Source organism: Megalobrama amblycephala, linkage group LG4 (genome assembly GCF_018812025.1).
Source record: "Megalobrama amblycephala isolate DHTTF-2021 linkage group LG4, ASM1881202v1, whole genome shotgun sequence".
NCBI classification, from domain to species: domain Eukaryota; kingdom Metazoa; phylum Chordata; class Actinopteri; order Cypriniformes; family Xenocyprididae; genus Megalobrama; species Megalobrama amblycephala.
The window spans coordinates 52919125-52943415 of record NC_063047.1 but is presented as its reverse complement, the minus strand read 5'-3'; the positions used below and the strand labels follow the sequence as shown (position 1 = coordinate 52943415).

The 24291-nt window shown below is 35.0% G+C and overlaps 1 protein-coding gene across 3 annotated transcripts; it reads right to left on the bottom strand.

Moving 5' to 3' along the window:
- On the bottom strand, positions 1–24043 carry aatf (apoptosis antagonizing transcription factor). Of its 3 annotated transcripts, none has more exons than XM_048189973.1 (12): positions 23887–24043; positions 22834–23004; positions 22193–22642; positions 21905–22042; positions 17978–18092; positions 17541–17772; positions 14569–14733; positions 14233–14316; positions 14019–14086; positions 13856–13936; positions 10915–10986; positions 1–258 (listed from the first exon to the last, which is right to left on the bottom strand). In XM_048189973.1, the coding sequence occupies exons 1-12, from the start codon at positions 23996–23998 to the stop codon at positions 213–215; spliced, it is 1734 nt and encodes a 577-aa protein (XP_048045930.1). In that variant the 5' UTR covers positions 23999–24043; the 3' UTR covers positions 1–212. The 3 variants fall into 3 exon arrangements, with proteins under 3 accessions (XP_048045930.1, XP_048045931.1, XP_048045932.1); XM_048189974.1 differs by having other exon boundaries at positions 17541–17769; XM_048189975.1 differs by lacking the exon at positions 1–258 and adding an exon at positions 10163–10379.
- Between the last annotated feature and the right edge of the window lie 248 nt (positions 24044–24291).

Here is a 24291-nt window from a genome sequence, read left to right as displayed (position 1 = left end):
TTTGTTGACAAAATGGTATTTTTTAATATAAAGGCACTAAAATGTGTCATTTTACAAATAAAAAGATGAATGGTTTCATTTACAGGGGGAAAAAAAAAAACCTAGGTGGTTTGAGTCTGAGGTCCTGGAAGGATTTCATCTGCAGAAGTGTGTGAGAACAGTGCAGTACATACACAGACTGGGGTTTAAGCATGTTGAGACAGATGTTTCAGTCAGTGTGCTTGACCATTTGCAAACAGGGAACGAAACAGCTCAGACCTAAACACAAAAAGAAGACAATAGGTTGAATAAATTACTGTATTTCTCAATACAATGGAAGAAAATAATGTCATTTTAAAAAGTACAATTTTTAAAATGACATTATTGAATACATACAACTAGTATCACAGTACAGTACAGTACAAAATTTTGGGGACTAATGCTTTTATTCACAAAGGATGCATTAAATTGATCAAAAGTGACTAAAAAAAACTTTTATACTGTTAATAACATGTATATTTCAAATAATTTCTGTTATTTTGAATGTTCTATTTATCAAATAATCCTGAAAAAAAATATATCATGGTTTTTCACAAAAATATTACACCATCTGACATGATTCCATCACTATACCATGTTCATTGTTATATTCAGTGTTCAATAAAGGTAAAGCTCAACTGATAAAACTTGAGGCATAAAGTTGATTACAATAAAAATAATTTTAACTCGTTCCACAAAGAAAAAAATGTTCAAGGTTATGTTGAGGCACTTACACGGGAAGTACAATTGTGTTAGGATATTAATTTAATTAAGGATTAAAGGGATAGTTCACCCAAAAAATGACAATAATTTGATAATTTACTCAGCCAAGCCATCCTAGGTGTATGACTATCTTCTTTCAGAAGAAAACAATCAGAGATATATTTAAAAATATCCTTAGTCCTCTAAGGTTTATAATGGTTGTGAATGATAGCCCAAATTCTGAAGACAAAAAAATGCATCCATAAAAAAAAAAAAAAAAATGAATCCATACGACTCCAGGGGGTTAATAAAGGCCTTCTAAAGCAAATCGGTGCGTTTGTGTAAGACAAGTATCGCCATGACGTACAAACGTGTAGTACATCATGGCACTGTGTACTATGCCGCAGAAGTTAGCGCTTTTTGGACGTACGTCAAATGCTGTCGCGCCGGAAGCTCATTATTTTACTTTATAAAGTTGTAAATAAGGATACTTATTTTACACAAACACATCGATTCACTTCAGAAGGCTTTTATTAACCCCCTGGAGTCGTATGGATTCATTTTTTTATAGATGGATGCATTTTTTCTGTCTTCAGAATTTGGGCTGCTATTCACAACAATTATAAACCTTGGAGGACTAAGGATATTTTTTAATATATCTCTCATTGTGTTCGTCTGAAAGAAGATAGTCATATACACCTAGGATGGCTTGAGGGTGAGTAAAACATGGAATAATTTTAATTTTTCTGTAAACTATCTCTTTAAATGCAGGAATGTGAAGCTGATTTTATAAAGCACTTACATTAATTATACCGTTAAAAATGTGTATTTGAGCTGTAAATTTGTTCTCATGTTTGTGGTTGTTTTTGTTTCATGGCAACAATTGTGAAACTGGAAAACAAAACTGGTATAAAACAAGAAAAGATATATATAAGTGGCATGAGGAACTCAATCTGTTCATCCATGACTAAAGGCCACAAATCCTAATAGATAAACTGTGGCCCTATTTAATGCAGAGAGGACAAAAGCACACATGCACGGTCCTGAGACTAAGGTGCTAATGTCCCAGAGGGGCAGGGCTGAGGCCAGGCTAACAGGCCCATCCTTAATCCGAAATCCCTGTTAGAAATGCACCACCAGCGTTCAGGATTACAGCACATAGCCGCCATCACACAATGCATACAATCTGATCCAAACAGAACCTGGAGAAGCAGAGAGCTGAAGAGAGATGCTCAGGATCAAAGGGGAAAGATGAGACCCATCTCTGCTGATGAGGTTTACCTAGGACCTTCATGCTACCCAGAGTCCCTGGCTTTTCCCATCACCCCATCAGGGACAAATGCATTGTGATTATCTCTTAAGCCCCAGCAGTATTTGTATGCTGCATGTCTGCTTGCTTGCCCTTCTGCGAGGGAGAGAGAGGGTGTGTATATATGTGCGTGTTTGTGTGTGTACTCCCCATCCTGCAACGTCAGCATTAACATTCATGGGGCCAGTGGTGCATGTCGGTGTTATAGAGCCGGTGTTAAGATATGGCAGAGGGATTGTGTAAGCAGGCGAGGGAAAGTGTTTGTGTGTTTGAGTGCATCTGGCTGCACGAGGAAAAGGTCGCCTAGAATCCTTCTCCGGCAAAGGTCACCGGTCACTCTCTGATGCCATCGGCATACATCATTATTACTGTAGTTCACCGATTTTTATGTAAATAAGACGAAGCCACCAAGCACATGTTACACTATACGTGTGTGTGGCTGGCAAAGGTCAGGCTTCAGTTTGTGTCATCTGTGGCTCTGATAGCAGTCAGTGTTATCAGTATGTTGCGGGGGAAAAAAATAGACCACTATCATAATATACAGCATGCACTCTTTGCTATGCATTATTACGTTTTAACTAATTTTCCCCATTTGAATTAAAAAATAATTTATGAATATAGTAAATTTAAAGCGATACACACACACACACACATTACTGTTCAGTAAAGTCAGAGTTTTTAAATCCTAAGCAATTATGAAATCTGGTTGCATCAAGAAGCACATAAGGAGAATCTTTACAGATAGTCTTCTCTCAAATCTCAAACATGCACACTTCGCAAGATGTCTGTGTCTGTGAGCATTGGGAGATTTAAGATTTGATCTGTAAAAACCTCACATCACCAGATAATCTGGGCCAAACATCGTAACCAACCAGGGTCCTGGACAAGATTTTTTTCTCAGATTGTCAGGATTGGTAAATCAGGAATAAATCAGCCCTGAGCCTGGCTTAAAAGGTTAGTTCACCCAAAAAAAAAAAAAAAAAAATCTCACCCTCATGTCGTTCCAAATCCGTGAGACTTTCGTTCATCTTCGAAAGATCTTTTTAATGAAATTTGAGAGATGTCTGTCCCTCCATAGACAGCTACGCAACTATCACTTCAAAAAGTTCATAAAGAGATTGAAAAACTAATCCATATGAAATTTTATGAAGAGACACGATTGCTTTATATTTGAATTTAGGCTTTTATTCACATATAAACATTCATCAGCACACATCAGTTGACTTGGGTAAAGTTGGTTTTATATTCGCACATTCGGACATCCGTATTCAATAGCCTTGTTAATCACACTACATTGGACATTCAGTGGACATTCACAAGTAAATATGCCATTAAAACAATACTTGCCTATTTTGATCGACTGTGAAAAATGTTGTAAGTTGACAATCGTTGGATGTCAATATCATGTAGCTGCTTAAAATTCGCAAACATTAATTTATTGCACATTTATTGGAAAGTCTGAATTTATCAGAAGTCCGAATGTCCGAATATAAAACCAACTTTACCCAAGTCATCAGTTGTGGTAAACGGAAGCTTAAAGGGTTAGTTCACCCAAAAATGAAAATTATGTCATTAATGACTCACCCTCATGTCGTTCCAAACCCGTAAGACCTCCATTCATCTTCGGAACACAGTTTAAGATATTTTAGATTTAGTCCGAGAGCTTTCTGTCCCTCCATTGAAAATGTGCGTGCGGTGTACTGTCATCAGTGGGTTAGTTAGAAGTTTTTGAAGCATCGAAAATACATTTTGGTCCAAAAATAACAAAAGCTACGACTTCATTCAGCATTGTATTCTCTTCCGGGTCTGTTGTTCATCCGGGTTCACGACTCCTCAGTGAACCGCAGCGCACTGCTGAAGTAAGACGCTGCTGACGTGTTATCTAGTGCGCCAGAGTTTTGTTTACAGTCTGAGGGGGACGCACGCTGCATTCAAGATATTTTTTAAAATGGTGCACAAGTGTGCATGTCGCGGATGTCCTAATTGGCAAAAACAACGACGTAAAAGTGCATTACCAACGCCGACAGATGAAAGGATTCAGTGGAATCAATTCAATGGAAAGGATTCCGGAAGAGAATACAATGCTGAATAAAGTCGTAGTTTTTGTTATTTTTGGACCAAAATGTATTTTCGATGCTTCAAAAACTTCTAACTAACCCACTGATGTCACACGGACTACTTTGATGATGTTTTTATTACGTTTCTGGACATGGACAGTATACCGCACATACATTTTCAATGGATGGACAGAAAGCTCTCGGACTAAATCTAAAATATCTTAAACTGTGTTCTGAAGATGAAAGGAGGTCTTACGGGTTTGGAACGACATGAGGGTGAGTCATTAATGATATAATTTTCATTTTTGGGTGAACTAACCCTTTAAGCATGTTTGCTTGACATGCGAGAACCAATGAGGTTCATTCTCGTGTGTTACGCAGCACATCTGAGCTTCCGCAAGAGGTTTGTTCTCACGCGTCAGACAGGTTCTGTTGAGCTTTTGTTTATGTTCACTGATCAATGTTTATATGTGAATAAAAGATTAAATTAAATCTGTTCGTCACATAAAGCAATTTTGTGCCTTCAGAAAATTTGGACTAAACCGCTCAAATTCCGCATTATGAACTTTTTGAAGCGTCAAAGTGGTAGTCGCATGGCTGTCTTAAGGCCACAACACACCAAGCCGACGCCGACGAAATAGTGGCGACGAAAGCAGACTGCTGGGTTGGATCACGTCGGCAGCATATGTGTCCAAAGTTGGCCTGATACACCAAACCAATGCTAAACAGCTGACGGTCAAGTAGCACGTCAGTTCTGCGCCTGCGCGAGATGAAATGCCTTTCCGTACCAGCAGGTGGCAGTAGCTGAACAGCCAATCAGAATGATCAGATGGCCCGACGGACCGACGAGCTCCGACAGCGATTCAACATTTTGGCCGAAAAAAAGCTGACGAGGACCAACTTCAGGCAACGGTGCGGAACATATTAAGAAAAATTAGTTGGCCGACGAAGAAAAACTGCCCAACGGCCGACCGTCGGCTTGGTGTGTTCCTGCCTTTAGATTTCATTAATAAGATCTTCATTTGTGTCTTACGGGTGTGGAACGACATAAGGGTGAGTAATTAATGACACAATTTTCATTTTTGGGTGAACAACCATTTAAGGGGTCAGTAAGATTTTTCTGTTATATGTTTTTGACTCTTATGTTCACCAAGGATGCATTTATTTGATCATAAATACAGTAAAAATAGTAATATTATGAAACATTATTACAATTTAAATAACCTATTTTCTATTTTAATATATTTTAAAATGTAACTTGCTCCAGTGACAGCAAAGCTGAATTTTCAGCATTATTTCTCCAGTCTTCAGTGTCACATGATCCTTCAGAAATTATTCTAATATACTACTTTGGTGCTCAAGAAACATTTCCTATTATAATTTTTGCATGTGTGAAAACCGTACATTACATTCGATACAGTACATTCTTTTCAGGATTTTTTTTTAAATTAGAAATTTCAAACAAACAATTAATTTAAAATAGAACTTTTTTGTAACATTATAAATGTTTTACTGTCACTTTTGATCTATTTAACGCATCCTTGCTGAATAAAAGTATTAATAAAAGTATTCTTTTTTCCCCTTCAAAATCGTACAGACCCCAAACAAACGATAACATTTATATATAAATCAGTGTTATTTTAGTATAATTTATATACTATTATTATAGTATTTATTACCCTTTTGAATTAGCTTTTATTTTTATATTTTCAGTATTCATTTTAATTTGAAAGATTTAGTAATTTTGTTATGTGCCATTTATATGTTTATCCATATGTATATGCAGAAAGGAAAAGGTTGATCAAGCATTCTTACATAAATTACTGTGGCTAAAATCTAGTTGAGATTACATTTAATTCATCTATTGTTAAATCAATTCTGAGGTGGTTTGCAACTTCCACGTTTCCAATTTAGACAACTTGAAGTCATCGCAAACCTAACGTCTGTCGCTTCTAGTGAAGACAATACCTTTAAATGACCTCCTGAGCAGCATACACACACATTACAATGCAAATAGAGTTTGACACAAGAGGTTCTGTGTTGTCTCCTAGTCCACCTAAAGATGTGTGTGTGCATTACAGTTCAGCACAATTCATTTCTGTCACCTCCTTGAGTGCTTCATGTTTTCGTCCTCTACGTGCTCAAGTAGAACAGCACTGTGACCGTGATCACCAGGCCAAGTCTATCCATCACCTCCACTTCTTCATCAATCCATCCTCCCCTCTCTAATCCTGCCTCCACATCCTCCATCTCTCTCCTCTACACCTCTCCAAACGCAGCACAGCATATGCTGGAACCCTTAAAACCTCCTCAGGAATAATTACTGTGAGTGTGTGAGGAAAAGAAAACAACAGAAGGACTACAGAGAGAAGATCAGTGTATTCACATCATGTGTTCAAGGCTTGATTTTGTAAGACTGTGATTTCCTATTTTAGGTGTATACGATTTCAATATATTTTTAAGGTAGTTCCACCAAAAATGAAAATTCACATTTACTCTCCTTCATGTTGCTCCAAATCTGTACGATCCTCTTTCGAGGAATGCAAGCATAGTTATTTAGCAGAATGGTCAAACTCTTATATAAAGAAAGTGAATATTGTGTGCCATTTCAAGCACCAAAAATAATTTTTTTTAAAAAGCACCAAACCACACTACAGTCTTCTAAAGCCATTTGATAACTTTGTGTGAGAAACAGACTGAAATTTAGGAGACAGAAAAGTACTGGGGAGTAAACTATGGAAGCTTGTTTCCACTAGTGTTGCACGATATACCGGTACTAGAAAGGTATCGCGATACCCTGCTTTTAAAAACGGTCCGGTTCTTCATTTTATTAGTACCGGTACTTTGAGTGCCAGCTGTATTTCCTAATGTGCGACAGCAGGGGGCAGTGTGCATGCAGCGCGCTGCTTCTAAGGCACATTATTGAGTGCGTGTTTATTCCTCTCAACTGCGCAACGGCTTTTTGTACGGAGCAATAATAAAAAAATAAAACCATCTCGAGATTAAAGTTGTTAAATTGAGAAAAAACTTCGAGAAAAGAGTCGAGATAAAATGTTGAGAATAAACTTGTTAAATTAAGAGAAAAAAGTCGTTAGATTACGAGAACAAATTCGTTAAATTATGAGAAAAAAGTAGTTAAATTACGAGAAAAAAAGTAGTTAAATTATAAGAACAAATTTGTAATTTAACGAATTTGTTCTCGTAATTTAACAACTTTTTTCTCATAATTTAATGACTTTATTCCTAAACATTTTATCGACTTTTTTCTCAAAATTTAACGACATTTTTCTCATAATTTAACGAATTTGTTCTTGTAATTTAACAACTTTTTTCTCATAATTTAATGACTTTATTCCTAAACATTTTATCGACTTTTTTCTCAAAATTTAACGACATTTTTCTCATAATTTAACGAATTTGTTCTCGTAATTTAACGACTTTTTTCTCAACATTTTATCTCGACTTTTTTCTCTAAATTTAACTAGTTTTCTTCTTGTAATTTAACAAGTTTATTCTCAACATTTTATCTCGACTTTTTTCTTGAAATTTAACGATTTTTTTCTCGTAATTTAACGAGTTTATTCTCAACATTTTATTTCGACTTTTTTCTCGAAATTTAACGAGTTTTTTCTCTAAATTTAACAACTTTAATCTCGAGATGGTTTTATTTTCTTATTATTGCTTGGCCCTAATCCTCTTCCGTATTTATTTGGCATTATTTTGCTTACATTGCCGACAGCCAGGGCAAGCCCACGGTCACCACAAAGCCCGACTGCAAAAGATGATACAAAATAACGCAAGCGAAGGGAGTCAAAATCATCTTGCCGACAAACATCCCGATTTGTACAAAGAATTTAAAGAGCGTTAGGTTAGTGAATGTGATACCAGCATTATGTTTATGCTCTCAAACATTAAATGAGTGTTATTTATTTATTTTACTCGTGCAAGCAGACCACCGAAAAGAGGTGTATTATTGAGTCTTGAGTTTAATAAGTGATATCTGGTTGCAAAAATAAAATGAATTTAAAAATACATAAATATGTGAAGGGTATATACAGTTATTTTAAACCAATTTATGCTTTAATAACATTGCTCTAATTATTTACAGTAATAACAATTTTTACAATAATCTTTCTGTCAAAAACACCTAAATGTATAAAAAAAAACAACAAATAATTTACAATTTTGAGCATGAAAATAATAAACATTAAAAATTATATTAAATCTAGCTCAGCCTGCACACTGAAAGAAGTTCTGTCATATGTTATTTATTTACTTTTTCTGCCGTTTTAGGTTTTTGCCATAGTATCGTTTAACCCTCTATGGTACGCAATATGATATCAATGAGGAAAAAATTATTTGTGTTGTTTTTCCTGCTTAAAATTGGACACTTTAACAATATCAATAAACATTTTCATAATTTTTTAATTTATTTAATTTTTACAAACATTTGGCATTTTCATGTAGAAAAAAGAAATATATTTACTGAAAACATTCATTTCTTTAACTAGACACTTAAACATATTTATCTAGTTTTTAATGTATTAAAAGTTTCATATTTAATAAAAAGTAACATTTTATATCCAGCTGTTGCCCTCAGGCAACATTGTACCATAGTGGAACGCAAGTATTACCAAACCATAATTTCTTTATGTTATTATATTAAGTTATCATATCCATCTTCATCCTCATCTCCATCTTCTCTCTCACCCTCAGTCTCTCCCTGATGGATTGTCACTATGATTTCATCTTCCTCATTACAGTATGACCCCTCATTCAGTCCTCATCATCACCCTCATCAACCGCCAATGCTACCTGTGTTTTATACCTTTCTGAAGTGCTATAGAAAATGTGCAGATCATAATATATGCAGATATAGTATGTGAATTAGTATTCTTATAAGTACATTACGAAATCATGTGAAAATGCCAACATATTTAGATAATTCTAACTCTTTTCCTTACAAATATGATCCATTTGTATTCAAACCTATTATGGCTGTATGGCCTTATGCGATTCCATTATGGTACAATGTTGCCTTGAGGCAACATACAGTTTTTTGTTATTTTCTCTAAAACATTTGATGATATATAATGTAAATTACTTAAAAATACTTCTTTACTTGCCAGTGAAGGTGACTCATATTTTTTGTGGGTGATTAAATGGTTACAAACAAGTGAAAAAAGCACTTTTCAATGGAGAAAATATGGAGTCATGTGATATGTGCACATGTGCTGAAACAGGACACAAAATGGACCCCTGTTGGTCATGTTTTGGTCTTTTTTGCACTTTTATTGATTAGTATTTGAGTTATTCTGTCCTGAGATATGCTTGATCAATCAATTTGTGCTTTATTTTATTAAAAATAAACTAAAATAGACCATGTTGCCTGGAGGCAACACCGTACCATAGAGGGTTAAGTATCGGTATTGTGATATTTAAGTTGGGTATCGGTATCGAAGTCAAAATTTTGGTATCGTGACAACACTAGTTTCCACCACTGAATAAAAAATAAAAACGGTAATTGCGACTTCTCATAACTCTGACTTTTCTACTCACAGTTGTGAGTTTACATCTCGCTTTTCTGACTTTTTTTTCTCCAAATTGAGAGTTTCTCACAATTCTGACTTTAAAACTCGCAATTGCATGTTATAAAGTCAGAATTTTTTTCCCCTCAGAATTTGGACTTTATAACTCGCAAATGCGAGTTTATATCTCACAATTTGGAAAAAAAGAAGTCAGAACTGTGAGAAAAGTCAGAATACAGAGGAAAAAAACTTAGAATTGGGAAGTTGTCTCACAATTCTGACTATTACTCGCAGTTGAAAAAGTCAGAATCATGAGATAAAAAAAAGGCACAATTATCTTTTACAATTTTTTTTTTTACTTTTATTTTATTTTTATTTTTTTGTGGAAACTGCAATATATATTTTTCTGGGATCTTTTAATGAATAAAAATTTCAAAAGAGCAGCATTTATTTGAAATAGAATTATTTTTATAACATTATAAATTATACAATTATAAAAACATTATAAAAAAAAAAAACAGTAGAGCATGTATATGTTGTTTAATATTAAATCATTTTCATCAATCATGTGCCAATGAAAAAAAGAAATGGAGCTACAAAACACCAGATATGTACAACTGTCTTTGTTGAAGCATGGGAAAACATAAAAATATGAGAAGGGGGATTAAAAGTGAAATCTTTGAAATGTGTGAGTGTTTGTGTATTTGCATATCTCCAGAGTGTGTTTGATTAGCCTGTTCTCTGTTTGAGGAGGATTACTGTTGGCTGACAGGACAGAGAAACACACAACTCAACCATTAATTAAACGCATGCGCACACAGACACACACAGCACTACAACTCCCTGCTGGTGTCCTTACAGCACAGTAGCACAGTAAGGGTAAAAACACAGACTGGCATACAAAAAGCCCACTTAAATCATGTGCCATGGATGCTTTGGCAGTTAAAAGGACAGTTCACTAAAAAAAAAGAAAGGTCTGAATGACCCCTTATGTGAGGAACAGACTGAAGACAGCTTCAGTCTGTTCCTCACATACAGCTATCTTATGGCTTCAGACGTCTTGGAATATAGCACATAATTCATGTAAACTGCTTTTCTGTGCTTCTTTGTCCTTTTTTACTTTCCCTGTTTATATTAGCCCCTGGGATTTTCTGCTAAGCATCTCGGGTTCCACAGTATAAACGATGTAAATGATGACAGCATTTTCATTCTTGTGTTAACTATGCTGTTAAACAACTGTATACATCATATGAATATGATTTTCCAGCAGAAAGAAAATCAGACATGAGACGTCACTCACCGGGCTTCATCACTCATACTGCTGTTGTCCATAGGAGCCATGAAATTCATCAGCTTACTGTGAATGTGAAACCTGGCAAGAAGTATGAAAGAATGACAAGTATAAACACAAATAGTCTTGAGTAAATTGAATTGTGATGTTTCATTGTGAACACACACAGCCTGAGTGATTCTGAACTCATTTACATGACAAACATGCAATTAAAGGAGATGTGCGATAAGAGATGATATCTTCTGCTTAGTCAACAGAAACAACCCATCTCATTCCTGTAATATCATCTATCTGTAACTGAATTAAGCTACCAAATAACACCATATGACTTGCTGCCACAAAAATGGTTTTGTAAGATAATAAAAAATAAAAGCAGTTATTTTGGCATCACTGAGATCTTAAGTTCTTTATGTTTTTAATTAGTTTTTATTTCTGTTCTCATTTTATTTTTAGTTAAAGGTGCCATCGAATGTTTTTTTTACAAGATGTAAAATAAATCTAAGGTGTCCCCTGAATGTGTCTGAAGTTTCAGCTCAAAATACCCCATAGATTTTTTTTTAAATAATTTTTTTAACTGCCTATTTTGGGGCATAATTAGAAATGCGCAGATTCAGGGCTGTTGCCCCTTTAATTGCTCGCGCTCTCTGCCCCCCCCAGAGCTCTTGACTCTATCATTGCATAAACAAAGTTTACACAGCTAATATAACCCTCAAAATGGATCTTTACAAAGTGTTCGTCATGCAGCATGTCTAATCGCGCAAGTATGGTATTTATTTGGATGTTTACATTTTATTCTGAATGAGTTTGATAGTGCTCTGTGGCTAACGGCTAATGCTACACTGTTGGAGAGATTTATAAAGAATGAAGTTGTGTTTATGCATTATACAGACTGCAAGTGTTTAAAAATGAAAATAGCGACGGTTCGTCTCTGTGAATACAGTAATAAACGATGGTAACTTTAACCACATTTAACAGTACATTAGCAGCATGCTAACGAAACATTTAGAAAAACAATTTACAAATATCACTAAAAATGTCATGTTATCATGGATCATGTCAGTTATTATTGCTCCATCTGCCATTTTTCGCTATTGTCCTTGCTTGCTTACGTAGTCTGATGATTCAGCTGTGCACATCCAGACGTTAATACTGGCTGCCCTTGTGTAATGCCTTTCATAATGTTGGGAACATGGGCTGGCATATGCAAATATTGGGGGCGTACACCCCGACTGTTACGTAACAGTCGGTGTTACGTTGAGATTCGCCTGTTTTTCGGAGGTCTTTTAAACAAATGAGATTTATATAAGGAGGAGGAAACAATGGAGTTTGAGACTCACTGTATGTCATTTCCATGTACTGAACTCTTGTTATTCAACTATGCCGAGGTAAATTCAATTTTCAATTCGATGGCACCTTTAAAAATGACAAAAACAAAATTACAAATAGTTTAATTTGTTTTTGTGCTAAAATTTAATAGGGCTGGGACAATAAATCGATTTGTTGATCGATTCTGAAATTTTCCAAATGCATCGTGATTCTGAGTCTAGTTTTTAACAGCAGGTGGCACTCTAAGCTAGTGTTTAACCGCACGCTCAAATAGTCATAAAGACAACGCTCATGCGCATCGGCTACTTACACCTCTGAATGCTTTTATGACGTGAGATTAATGTAAACAGCCCACTGTAAACGCCATTGTAATTCGCTTTATCCTTTTCGATTTTTATGAATGATTATTTTATAGAAGGTTCAAGTGGTGTGTGTAAGGAATTGGAAGCACATGCAGTGCCATCTGCTGTTGAAAACTAAGCTCAGAATCAATTCGAGAGAGAATGGTGATGCATTCAGAAAATCTCATAATCGATCCAGAATCATTTCTTGATTCGCGATTCAACAATTTACTGACCCAGCCCTATAAACTAAACTAAAATAACACTGAATCAATGAGCTGTGATGGCTATGCTAGACCAGCGAAAACAGCTAAATAGTTTTTGGTGTATTATATGAGTGAATTTTGTATATATCTACAGACTATTTTAACCCCAAAGTGAGAGTGAGAATCATCCTGCCTGAACAAATTTAATTTAATTTAAATAGTACATCAACTTGAACCAAATGAAAATGGGAAATGTTGCTTTGGCAACTAGCTGAAATAAAACACATTTTTTATTTAAGTTAATGAAATTTTTTGATAGCTTTATATACACTACTGTTCAAAAGTTTGGGATCGACAAGATTTTTTACTGTTTTTTAAATAGGTCTCTTATGCTAACCAAGGCTGCACTTATTTAAGCAAAAATGCAGTATAAACAGTAATGTTGTGAAATTATTCAAATTTAAAATAACCATTTCCTATTTGAATATATTTTAAAATGTAATGTATTCCTGTGATGGCAAAGCTGAATTTTCAGCATCATTACCCCAGTCTTCAGTGTCACATGATCCTTCAGAAATCATTCTAATATAATGAATTTGCATGCTAAAGAAACATTTCTGATTATTCTCAATGTTGAAAACAGGATTTTCAATATTCTTTGATTAATAGAAAGACAGCATTTATCTGAAATAGAAAGCTTTTGTAACATACACTACCGTTCAAACGTTTGGTAAAGAATTTAATAACTTCATAGGATGCATTAAATTGATCAAAAGTGACAGTAAAGACATATATAATGTTTTATTATGGCAAGCATAAGAGACTTCTTTTAAAAACAAAAAATCTTACCAATCCCAAACTTTTGAATGGTAGTGTATATCCATTAGACTAATGAGAATTTGGGTGGAAAATGACTCAATGTGACTCTAAAAAGGACTATTGTAAATAAATGAATACAATTTCTTATTTTTTCTTTTGACTTTGGGGGACATGTCATGGACAGGCTTTGTGAGATTCACCCGTATATACTGAGTTCTGAGCACATATCTTAAGTCTTTCAGAAGTGTAACAGCTTACCTGATCTTCCTGCCTTTGCTAGCTTTGGTGTCCACCTTCTTCTTGATTTTACTTCGTAGTTTCTGGATGGCAAGCCACTGCCTGTGAGATCAGAGGCTGAGTTATTATGGTGAAAATGCACACATCACATGGCACATATATACACACACGCCCACACACTCACTTTCCCATGGCCACTTGATCATTGGCGTCTGTCGCACTTGTTTTGCGCTCAATAAGCTCTCGAAGTAGCTGTGAAAAAGAGAGAGAGTTTCCTGACATAAAACCCTGACATCACTTCAATGTGTCTACAATCTCTTTATAGCTACTTATCATCATTGTCATTGTTGTTAACAAATAAACTGCATAATAATAATTCATCCTGTCTCTTTTCTTACCTGGTGATAAAAGTCATCGTCATCAAAAATCTCCTCGTCCATATCTTTGAGGTGCACATTAGCTTTCACTGCCAATTCAGCTGCCTGAAACAACAGAGAGTGAGCTCAGTCAGTCTTCTAGCACGATGGAGAAAATTACTTTCAAAGGTGGTTTTCCATTATTGCGTTACTCCTAATACAATTACATTAACAGATATATAAAAACTCATGGTCACCTACTGATCTGGCTGGCATGACTAACTTAAGGAGGTTTCACTCTTAATGCTATAGCTAATCTACAGAGCAGTAGATTCAATTAAAGAGAATCATCCCTCTAAAATCAGAACCGTGTCTTACCTCTCCCTCTGTGACACTGCTGTCTTTTTCAGGCATGATGGGCTCCGGCTTCCCCAGAACTCTGTATTCAGACCTTCGCATCTGTGTACGTCTCAGCAGCCTCTCTTTGTCCATTAAAACCTGCTCCACCTGTGTCAAGATGTTCCTGTCAAAAGCCCCAAAACCCTGTGTGATGGAAAAGACAAAGATGTTGTAAATTACTAGTGAAGATATACAAACATTTGACACATCAAGAAGAGATAGCAGTGTCCTATTGTGTGACATTATATTCAATCTAAAACTATATTAAACAACACATTCTTTCTATAATTATTATAAATGCAGTTATGACCTAATAATTTTAGAAAAAAAATAAGTTTTCGCCCACTATTTTTCACTGATGAAGTCTTGCCATGCTTTGTGTACATAGTCATAATCATAAAAACACTAAACAATTGGACTGTTAAAGGGATCATGACAAGAGAAATCAAATTTGCCTTGATCTTTTGACATATCTGACATGGTCTTTGCACCATTAAAACATCCTGCAAGTTTTATATCTTAAAACATCCTCTTTGTTATAAACAAAGCATTTATTTAATTAAGCTCCAAAAGTGGCTCGTTTTGATATTGTGGGATCTGTGATATCACATGGGCAAATACATTTTTATATGCCTACCACCAGATCAAGACACTGACTAATAGTTGTACATCACTGCACACCACCCACTGGCATTCAGCGGCTTAACGGCTGACATTTGCTTACACTTGATGTGAGCGTCATGTTAAAAGTAAATAGAACCCATTATAAATCACTAACGCTGTCTACACCGGATGCAGTATACAGATGCACATTCAGTTTCTGACATGCACTTGAGTCTGTCAACAACAGGAGAAATGGAAGGGTGAAAAAAAGTTTGTTTGATGCGTCCAGTTTAAACAGCTCATTTGCATCTCTTTACTACGGAAGAGGATTAGGGCCAAGTAATAATAAAAAAATAAAACCATCTCGAGATTAGAGTTGTTAAATTTCGAGAAAAAAGTCGAGATAAAATGTTGAGAATAAAGTCATTAAATTACGAGAAAAAACTCGTTAAATTTCAAGAACAAATTCGTTAAATTATGAGAAAAATGTCGAGATAAAATGTTGAGAATAAAGTCATTAAATTACGAGAAAAAAGTCGTTAAGTTACAAGAACAAATTCGTTAAATTATGAGAAAAATGTCGTTAAATTTCGAGAAAAAAGTCGAGATAAAATGTTGAGAATAAAGTCATTAAATTATGAGAAAAAAGTTGTTAAATTACGAAAATAAATTCGTTAAATTATGAGAAAAATGACGTTAAATTTCGAGAAAAAAGTCGAGATAAAATGTTGAGAATAAACTCATTAAATTATGAGAAAAAAAGTTGTTAAATTACAAGAACAAATTCGTTAAATTACGAATTTGTTCTCATAATTTAATGACTTTTTTCTCGTAATTTAATGACTTTATTCACATAATTTAATGAGTTTATTCTCAACATTTTATCTTGACTTTTTTCTCGTAATTTAATGACTTTATTCACATAATTTAATGAGTTTATTCTCAACATTTTATCTTGACTTTTTTCTCGTAATTTAATGACTTTATTCTCATAATTTAATGAGTTTATTCTCAACATTTTATCTTGACTTTTTTCTCGAAATGGAACGACATTTTTCTCATAATTTAACGAATTTATTCTCGTAATTTAACAACTTTTTTCTCGTAATTTAATGACTTTATTCTCATAATTTAATGAGTTTATTCTCAACATTTTATCTTGACTTTTCTCGAAATGCAACGACATTTTTCTCATAATTTAACGAATTTATTCTCGTAATTTAACGACTTTTTTCTCGTAATTTAATGACTTTATTCTCAACATTTTATCTCAACTTTTATCTCGAAATTTAACGAGTTTTTTTCTCGTAATTTAACGAGTTTATTCAACATTTTATCTCAACTTTTTTCTTGAAATTTAACGAGTTTTTTCTCGTAATTTAATGAGTTTATTCTAAACAATTTATTTCGACTTTTTTCTCGAAATTTAACAACTTTAATCTCGAGATGGTTTTATTTTTTTATTATTGCTTGGCCCTAATCCTCTTCCATACTGTACAGACTTTAGAAGGATTCTAGCAATGGAAACAATTTTTTTAATGGTGTCCTGTATAACACCAGAGGAATACATGTTTGTTCGGAGCATTTGACAGCAGATTGTTTTGTAAACAAGGCACGTTGTAATGAAAGTTCGCAAAAAGACTTTTGTTGAAAGATAAAGCAGCCAACTGTATTGGATCTGACAGCAGCTTCATCACAAACTGTACGTAAATTATTTCATAATTCTTTGTTTGTAAATGAGGATTTTACATGGATACTTTTTTCAAAACACTTCCTCACGTGCAATAGCGAGCGAGCGTTGATACTTTTTCCAAGCCAATCATAACAGTGGCCATTTACTGTCAAGCCTTAAAGGGATAGTTCACCAAAAAATTTAAATTATGTCATCATTCCCTCAGGTTGTTCCAAACCTGTATACATTTTTTTGTTATGTTGAACATAAAGGAAGATGCTTTAAAGAATGTGGGAAACAGTTCTGGGGCACCACTGACTTCCATAGTAATTTTTTTTTCCTATTATGGAAGTAAATGGTGCCCCAAAGTGGCCTGGTTACAAACTTTCTTCAAAATGTCTTCCTTTGTGTTCAACAAAACAAAGAATTTTTACAGGTTTGGAACAACTTGATGGTGAGTAAATGATGACATCATTTTCATTTTTGGGTGAACTATCCCTTTAAAAGGAGTCGGCACTTAAAAACGGATCGTTTCAGACAGATGGTCACAATAAAGGTTGAAAATAATATTTTTTCCGCATATATATTGTGTGAACTAAAGTGAAACTTGTGAAATCCATGACATGACCCCATTAAGGTTACAGGTGCTCCTGCTAATTTTATATATATTTTTTACCTTATTGCTCTTGCCCGTTGTAAGCCGTGTCTTGTCATACCATTTCTGCAAGGTGGCATCACGGTAAGGCAGAAAATCAGCAAAGCGTTTGGCCATATATTTGGGATACTCCGCCATTTCCAGTTTTCGTTTGGGGGGTCCTTTCCGAACTGCTTCCTGTTCTTCCTCATGGCCGTCATCCCCATTTTCCATATCATCCTCACTGTTAATCTCTTCATCATTTTTAGGACTGCTATGTGTGAAAAAGAAGTCATGTAAGAAGCAAGCAAAAAATAGTAACCTGAGATTTTCAAAAATTTTGGAATAGATGATTGACATCACAAAAAAATTATGGTTTGTTAATAAAACGTGGAATCATTCCACAAGTGGAAAAATTCACCCAAAAATGAACATTCTGTCAACATTTTCTAATATATTTTAAAAGCAGAATTTGGTACCTGCTGGCTCCCCAGGTCTTGCCCTGAGAAATAGCTCTGGTTTCAGGGTTTTGATAGAGCAGCAGATCTTGGAGCTCCAGCAGAGACCTCTGTAGAGCCTTCAGGGCTTTATGACCTACCACACACAGATACGAGCTTATCATAGAGCACATGTTGACCACAACATCAGTTCAGCGCACTTCTGTAAATGCAGGGTCATTACAACTCACCACCTCTGATCTTAGTCATTTCTGCACTACACTACTTAAAAACATCAGAGCACATGAAGAAATGAATTCTATATAACCCAAGGCACAAAAGCCATCAAACAAGACACTGATTCCATGGCATAGAAAACAAGCTTAAAGGTGAAGCATGCCATTTTTCGATTTTAAAATGCTGTCAGAAACAACTAGAAGTTTGTGCTCGAGAAGTGGTATGAAACCACTTTTCTAAGCAATTAGATTGCAATTTTTTTTTTTACTTAAAACAATTCCATAGACTAATATTGTAAGAACAAGTTTACTTGGAAAGTACAAAAAATCTCAAACCAAAAACAAAGTGAAAAAAAAAAAAAAAAAACAGAACAAAACAAAACAAAACAAAACCCTAACAAGCAATAACCAAACCAAGTGAATCGTTTTAAAATCTTTTGAAGAAAACATGCCAACTTCTATTTCTGCAGCAACAATACGTGAAACAGTGCAAGCCGTGAAACAAACCCTGAAGCCTATGCTACAATTTACTTTACATAATAAGAGCAAATAAATAAAAGGACTGGTGTGGGGGGTGGGGTTGCACAGATTGTGTCATCTTTACAGCTAATCAAAAGTATGCATGCACAGCACCCTCTCCTTCCACCCCAAAGCAACGTGCTGTTCAAAATTCAGGAGGACGGTCCCACATCAATCATTCGCTGGCTAAAGGACCAATGCAATAAATATGCAAATGAGGAGCAGGTAGTCTCTCTAAGCACCCAGATCTGCTTGAGAAAGAAGGTGCACATTGCACAAATGTATTAATTGCTCAGAGCCAGAAGAAACCACAAGTGATGTTAGGGCCGTGCTTCCTTAGGGGATATTAGTTGACAGCACAGAATATGTCAGGTTTAAATGACAATAAAGGCAGAAATTTAACTCGTATAATTCCTCACTGGCTGTGGAATCAAAAATAGACACAGGATGGGAGAATGATAATGAGTTGCATGCCATTTGTTCATGTCTGTTAGCCATCTTTTAGGAGAACACAAATCAAATTACCTTTTAAAGATTTAGGCTCCGTAAGATTTTTTTTTTTTTGAAAGAAGTCTCTTATGCTCACCAAGGCTGAGCATTACATTTGTTATAAGTAATGTTTAAAAACAGTCATGCTGCTTTATGTATGTGGAAACCATGATACAATTTTTCAAGATTCTTTGATGAATAGAAAGTTCAAAAGACGAGCATTTATTTGAAATTTTTTTGTAACGACGTAAATATCTTTACTGTCACTTTTGATCAATTTAAAGTGAACTTACAGAGTAAAAGTATTAATTTCTTAATAAAATCTCACTACTTTAGTGTAGTTAACCAATAAATTAAACAATAGGCTCCATTTAAAATGTAATTTAAAGACCAAACTTTGAGCAATGGAACACATTTATGGTATTAAAGTCACCATGAAATCAAAATACTTATTTTAGTTTCTTTTCTTTTTTTGTGAAACATTTCAGTATTTATTATATATGATTTATTCATGCACATCATTATTTTTTTACAAATTAACGTGCCCTCATATTCTTTATTCAAAATAACTTCCCCTCCCTCTTGCAGTGATATCTCTTCTCTGATGACGTTTACTAGGGGTGTAACAATACATCGATATAGATCGATACGTCGATCTAATGTCTAACGATCCGATGCATCGATGCAATGCGTAAAAAATCGATACCTGTGGGCTAATTATAGAGGCACCTTTGTTTTAACACTCTCCACATTTTCACACAATATCAGTCTATGCATTCTCATATAAACTACCTTTCAGAACTTGTGAAAGACACTCGGGATGGAACTGTCACTGAAAGAATATGGTCAATAAACTGCCGCATAAGAGCGCCGCGCGCTGTGACTCTGTGTTGCTTCAAGCGCATCATTCTGCACACGGGATGCGCGCAAGTGCTTTGTGCCACTCTGTATTAGAGCCTTTATAATACATTTGCACAATGAAAGAATATTAATAGCCTGTCTTGTTTTGTCCTACCTATAATATGTTGTTGCTTCATTAAAAACCTGCGCTATACATTCAAAATAAATGTCTTTTAATTATGTGTGTGTGTATAGGTATTCCTTGTTTATCAGTATTTTGACATTACACATTTTAGCACAGAACTAAAATACTTTCTTGACTGTTGTCATGTCATAAGCTGTCATTAGATTACTGTGTGAATTTTTTATTTGTGGATGTCCCAATCAGGGTTCAGGATGTGAAATTTTGAAATAAATGTTTGTTATATATTTTGGTTGCAGTTGTGAGTTAATAAAAATGTAACTCGTTGTGTAAAATAGGCTCAAAATATCGAAATATTGATCGAATCGTAACTTTTTGAGGTATCGGAAAAGGGCGGGACTATATCTACTCGTTCAGCAACCGGTCACTAACATAGGATCACAGCAATACCAAATGACAAAGGTCCAATCAATTCCCAATGGACAAATTCAAGCCCCGTCCTGCATTTTATCTTGTTTGAGAAGCCGTTTCACTTGGATATACATCACAATAGGAAAGAAAAGACTATCACTTCCATTTCAGGCCTACTCACGTAGTCATGTTGGAAAGGTAACGTGACGTAGTGCGACCCAGTGTTTACAAAGCGAACGTGCAAAGACACCCTTTACAAACAAAAGGTAAAACAACAATGTTGGTTGATTTTGAAGTTCGGAGTACACGTGCACCACCACGTCTCAGTTGATCTTTGTCTGCCATGAGAATTAATAGGCTTGTGTCACCGCAGCAGTCTCCTCCATCTAGGTTCTTCGTCAGTGTACTCTGGTTCAAAAAGGTAGAGCGAAAAACTCCATCTAATTTACTCCTCCAACTTTAAAATCATCCAACATCTTTGTTTTACCTTTTTTTGTCAACCTTTTCAATGTGATTACGTCGTGAACGTGAGCCGTTCAAGACGAGCATTTGTGGTTAAAAAGCATATACATTTTTATTTATTAATTTTTTTAGAAAATGACTGGTCATTTTGCTAGATAAGACCCTTATTCCTTGACTGGGATTGTGTAGAGCCCTTTGAAGCTGCACTGAAACTGCAATTTGGACCTTCAACCCATTGGTCCACATTGAAGTCCACTATATGGAGAAAAACCCTGGAATGTTTTCCTCAAAAACCTTCATTTCTTTTCGACTGAAGAAAGACATGAACATCTTGGATGACATTGGGGGTGAGTAAATTATCAGGAAATTTTAATTCTGAAGTGAACCAATCCTTTAATACATGACATCCGATTTTAAAACACTACATTTACTACATCAGAACACTACAAAAAACACTACATCAGAGCCGTAAATCACTGACAAGCTACGCAATATCGCGTTCATATCGCAGATGAATCGCCTTCGATAATGAACGCGATATTGCGTGGCTTGTCAGTGAACTACGGCTCTGTCTATTAAATGCCGCTCCATTTGAAAGCAGGTGATGGCGATTTAGCGGTAATCAGGGAACCGGCTTTACTGACGAAATGCGCGTGACAATCTCATGCGATATATCGCCCAGCCCTAATAGGTAATGCATCAAAATAGGAAAGAAAAGGTTGTGGCTTGAAGCTTACCCATGTTATGTGAAATTTCAGACATATGCACATTTGCAACTACCAAAGGATTAAGGAGTGATTAAAAAAAACATCATTCTTTTTATATTACTGTTAAATGGGTAAAATATTAAATGGGAGTCAATTCACTTACTATTTTTTAAAGCTTCTGCATATTCAGCCCCTCCCCTGCTCTTGAACGCTGGGAATGTCTGTGGCTGTGGAAGCTGATTGGCTGTCACAAGAGCTTTCTGCATTTTGATTCGCCTTTCAAGCATCAGGTCCCAAAGAGCTGGAGAGATTTGAAAAAAAAAAATTTAAAAAGTTAAATTTTAGTACTATTTTCTGGTATTTTTTAATTTTCTTATAAAAGATATTTTTATGTATTGTTGCTATTTATTTCTTTTAGAGCACATAAGTGAATGTGCTTAAGCATCCATACCGAGCTGATTTTTCACTGCTTTCCCTTTTTCGACCTCTTCATCAACTTTCTCTTTAGAGAAGGTCCTCAAGGCTGACGACTCCTCTTCATCTTCCTCAGAGCCTACCTCACTCTCTCCTCCACTGGCTGCTGAGTCATCTTCTTCCTCACTGTCTCCCAGATCATCCATGCCCTCTGTGAGTTTCATAAAGTCTGTGCCCTTCATTTTAGAGACCAAGCTGGACATCTGTGAGCTATCGTCTACATTGAGATCCACCTCGACATCACCTTCATCATCATGGTCACCCACTTCATCATCATCATCTTCCTCATTGTCATCACCGTCCTCATCCTCCTCCTCATCATCATCATCATCATCATCATCTTTGATGCCCTCCATGTACTTGTCCAGAATTTCATTTTCTTCTTCTTTATCATCACCATCATCATCATCATCATCATCTTCATCAGCTGAAAATGTGCATATAATGTTAGATTTTCAATCCCAGCTTATTACACACAGACAGCTATAAGCAAGTTATTCATTAGTTGATTTTTCCAACAAGTGTAAACACTTTAGGGTTATCAAAACATCTCTGTTTTTGTTCAAGCAGCTGTTTTTTTGTTTTTTGTTTTTTTTTAAACAAACATTTTCACCTCACCTGATCCATCCAACTCTTTCTGTAGATCTTTTCTGGATGTTGCCTTGCCAGAATATCGACGATCACTGTCAGCGAGAATGGCAACGGAGCGCCTCCGCAGATGGCCAGATAAAAGTTCTTCATCATCATCATCACCTTCATCGAACTTCTCTATGACTTTGGCTTTCGTCTCTGTAGTTCACATAAATGAAGTATTAGAATTTATTTTAGCTAAGTACTCATGAGAATTTAGTTATATTATAATCATATTAACAGTCAATTTTATTCTGTAGCATTTAATTCAGTTTGACAGTTGTATGTTTTGTTTTTGTATCTTTGTCGTTATTTATTTTATGATTTTGTATTTTCAGCACTTTGGTCAACTTCTGTTGTTTTAAATGTGCCCTAGAAATAAACTTGACTGAGTAATACATCTGTTATATATAAAACCATATAAGATAAAGATATTGACTTTATCACTAAGCCATAATAATGACTATAGCATAAACTATGCCTTTCACATTTGTTGTAGTGTACTTATCAACAGGTCCTGCTATAATAAGATACTTTTTATAATATATTATTATAGCAATAATAATATATAAATAATGTGGTAGTAGTATCATGTTACAATGACGGTATCTGAGAATAATACCATGGTTACCATATTACCAAACAAACTGCAACACACTGTACCATAATATTTACATGATACTTTAAAGAATGACAGGGTACTATTATGGCACAAAAATACACATATATACAAAATACATTGTGCTAATGGAAGCTTAAAATAAGTGAAAATTTTAACAAAAAAATCAAATTATTTAGTAATAGAGTATTATTTAATATTTCGTTATAGTTATTATTACGCATATCGTATTTATTACTAACTTACATTAAATGTCATGAGTCACTGATCTTAATAAGTGTGAAGTAAAGTCAGTTCTCAGTACACTGAGGCATGCAGACACATCGTGCTAGCAATGAAGGTGATAGATTTGCCATTATAATAGCGCTAAAAATGCCTTACAGCACATTTAAAAATATGGTTATAATATTTATGTATAATACCTTCATCTGGGTCGTCCTCGGGATCCACGAATTTTGGTAAAGGATTTAACAAATCCTCGAGCTGCTGTGATATGGAAGCTGCCATGTCCGTACCACGCCGTACTTCTACCATGACATCATCGGAGCGCGACCGAGGAGTCGTGACGTAGATACAAAATAGGTTGGAGTTTGTTTGAAATGCTAAGTACGCAGTCGATTGTCTTTTCTCAGTGAAAAACTTTAAAGCATTAAATGTAAATAATTAATATTGCACATTGTTATGTCTTAAGTAAACTTGCCATGATCAATGCTATGGGTGTGTGGAGAAGAGAAACATTTTACCCGACAGATGCAGGATATCTTTTTTTATCTACTTGATGTTAATGTGACTAGAGACTTATAATAGATACAAAGTATAAAATGCCT

Bases quoted from the DNA above. Each gene is read 5' to 3' on its own strand.
- aatf (XM_048189973.1), bottom strand. From the start codon at position 23,998: ATGGTAGAAGTACGGCGTGGTACGGACATGGCAGCTTCCATATCACAG. The intron at 22,643-22,833 runs GTGAGGTGAAAA...GCACATTTTCAG, and splicing joins GAAAGAGTTGGATGGATCAG to CTGATGAAGATGATGATGAT. The intron at 18,093-21,904 runs GTAAGTGAATTG...TGTGTGTGGTAG, and splicing joins TGCAGAAGCTTTAAAAAATA to GTCATAAAGCCCTGAAGGCT.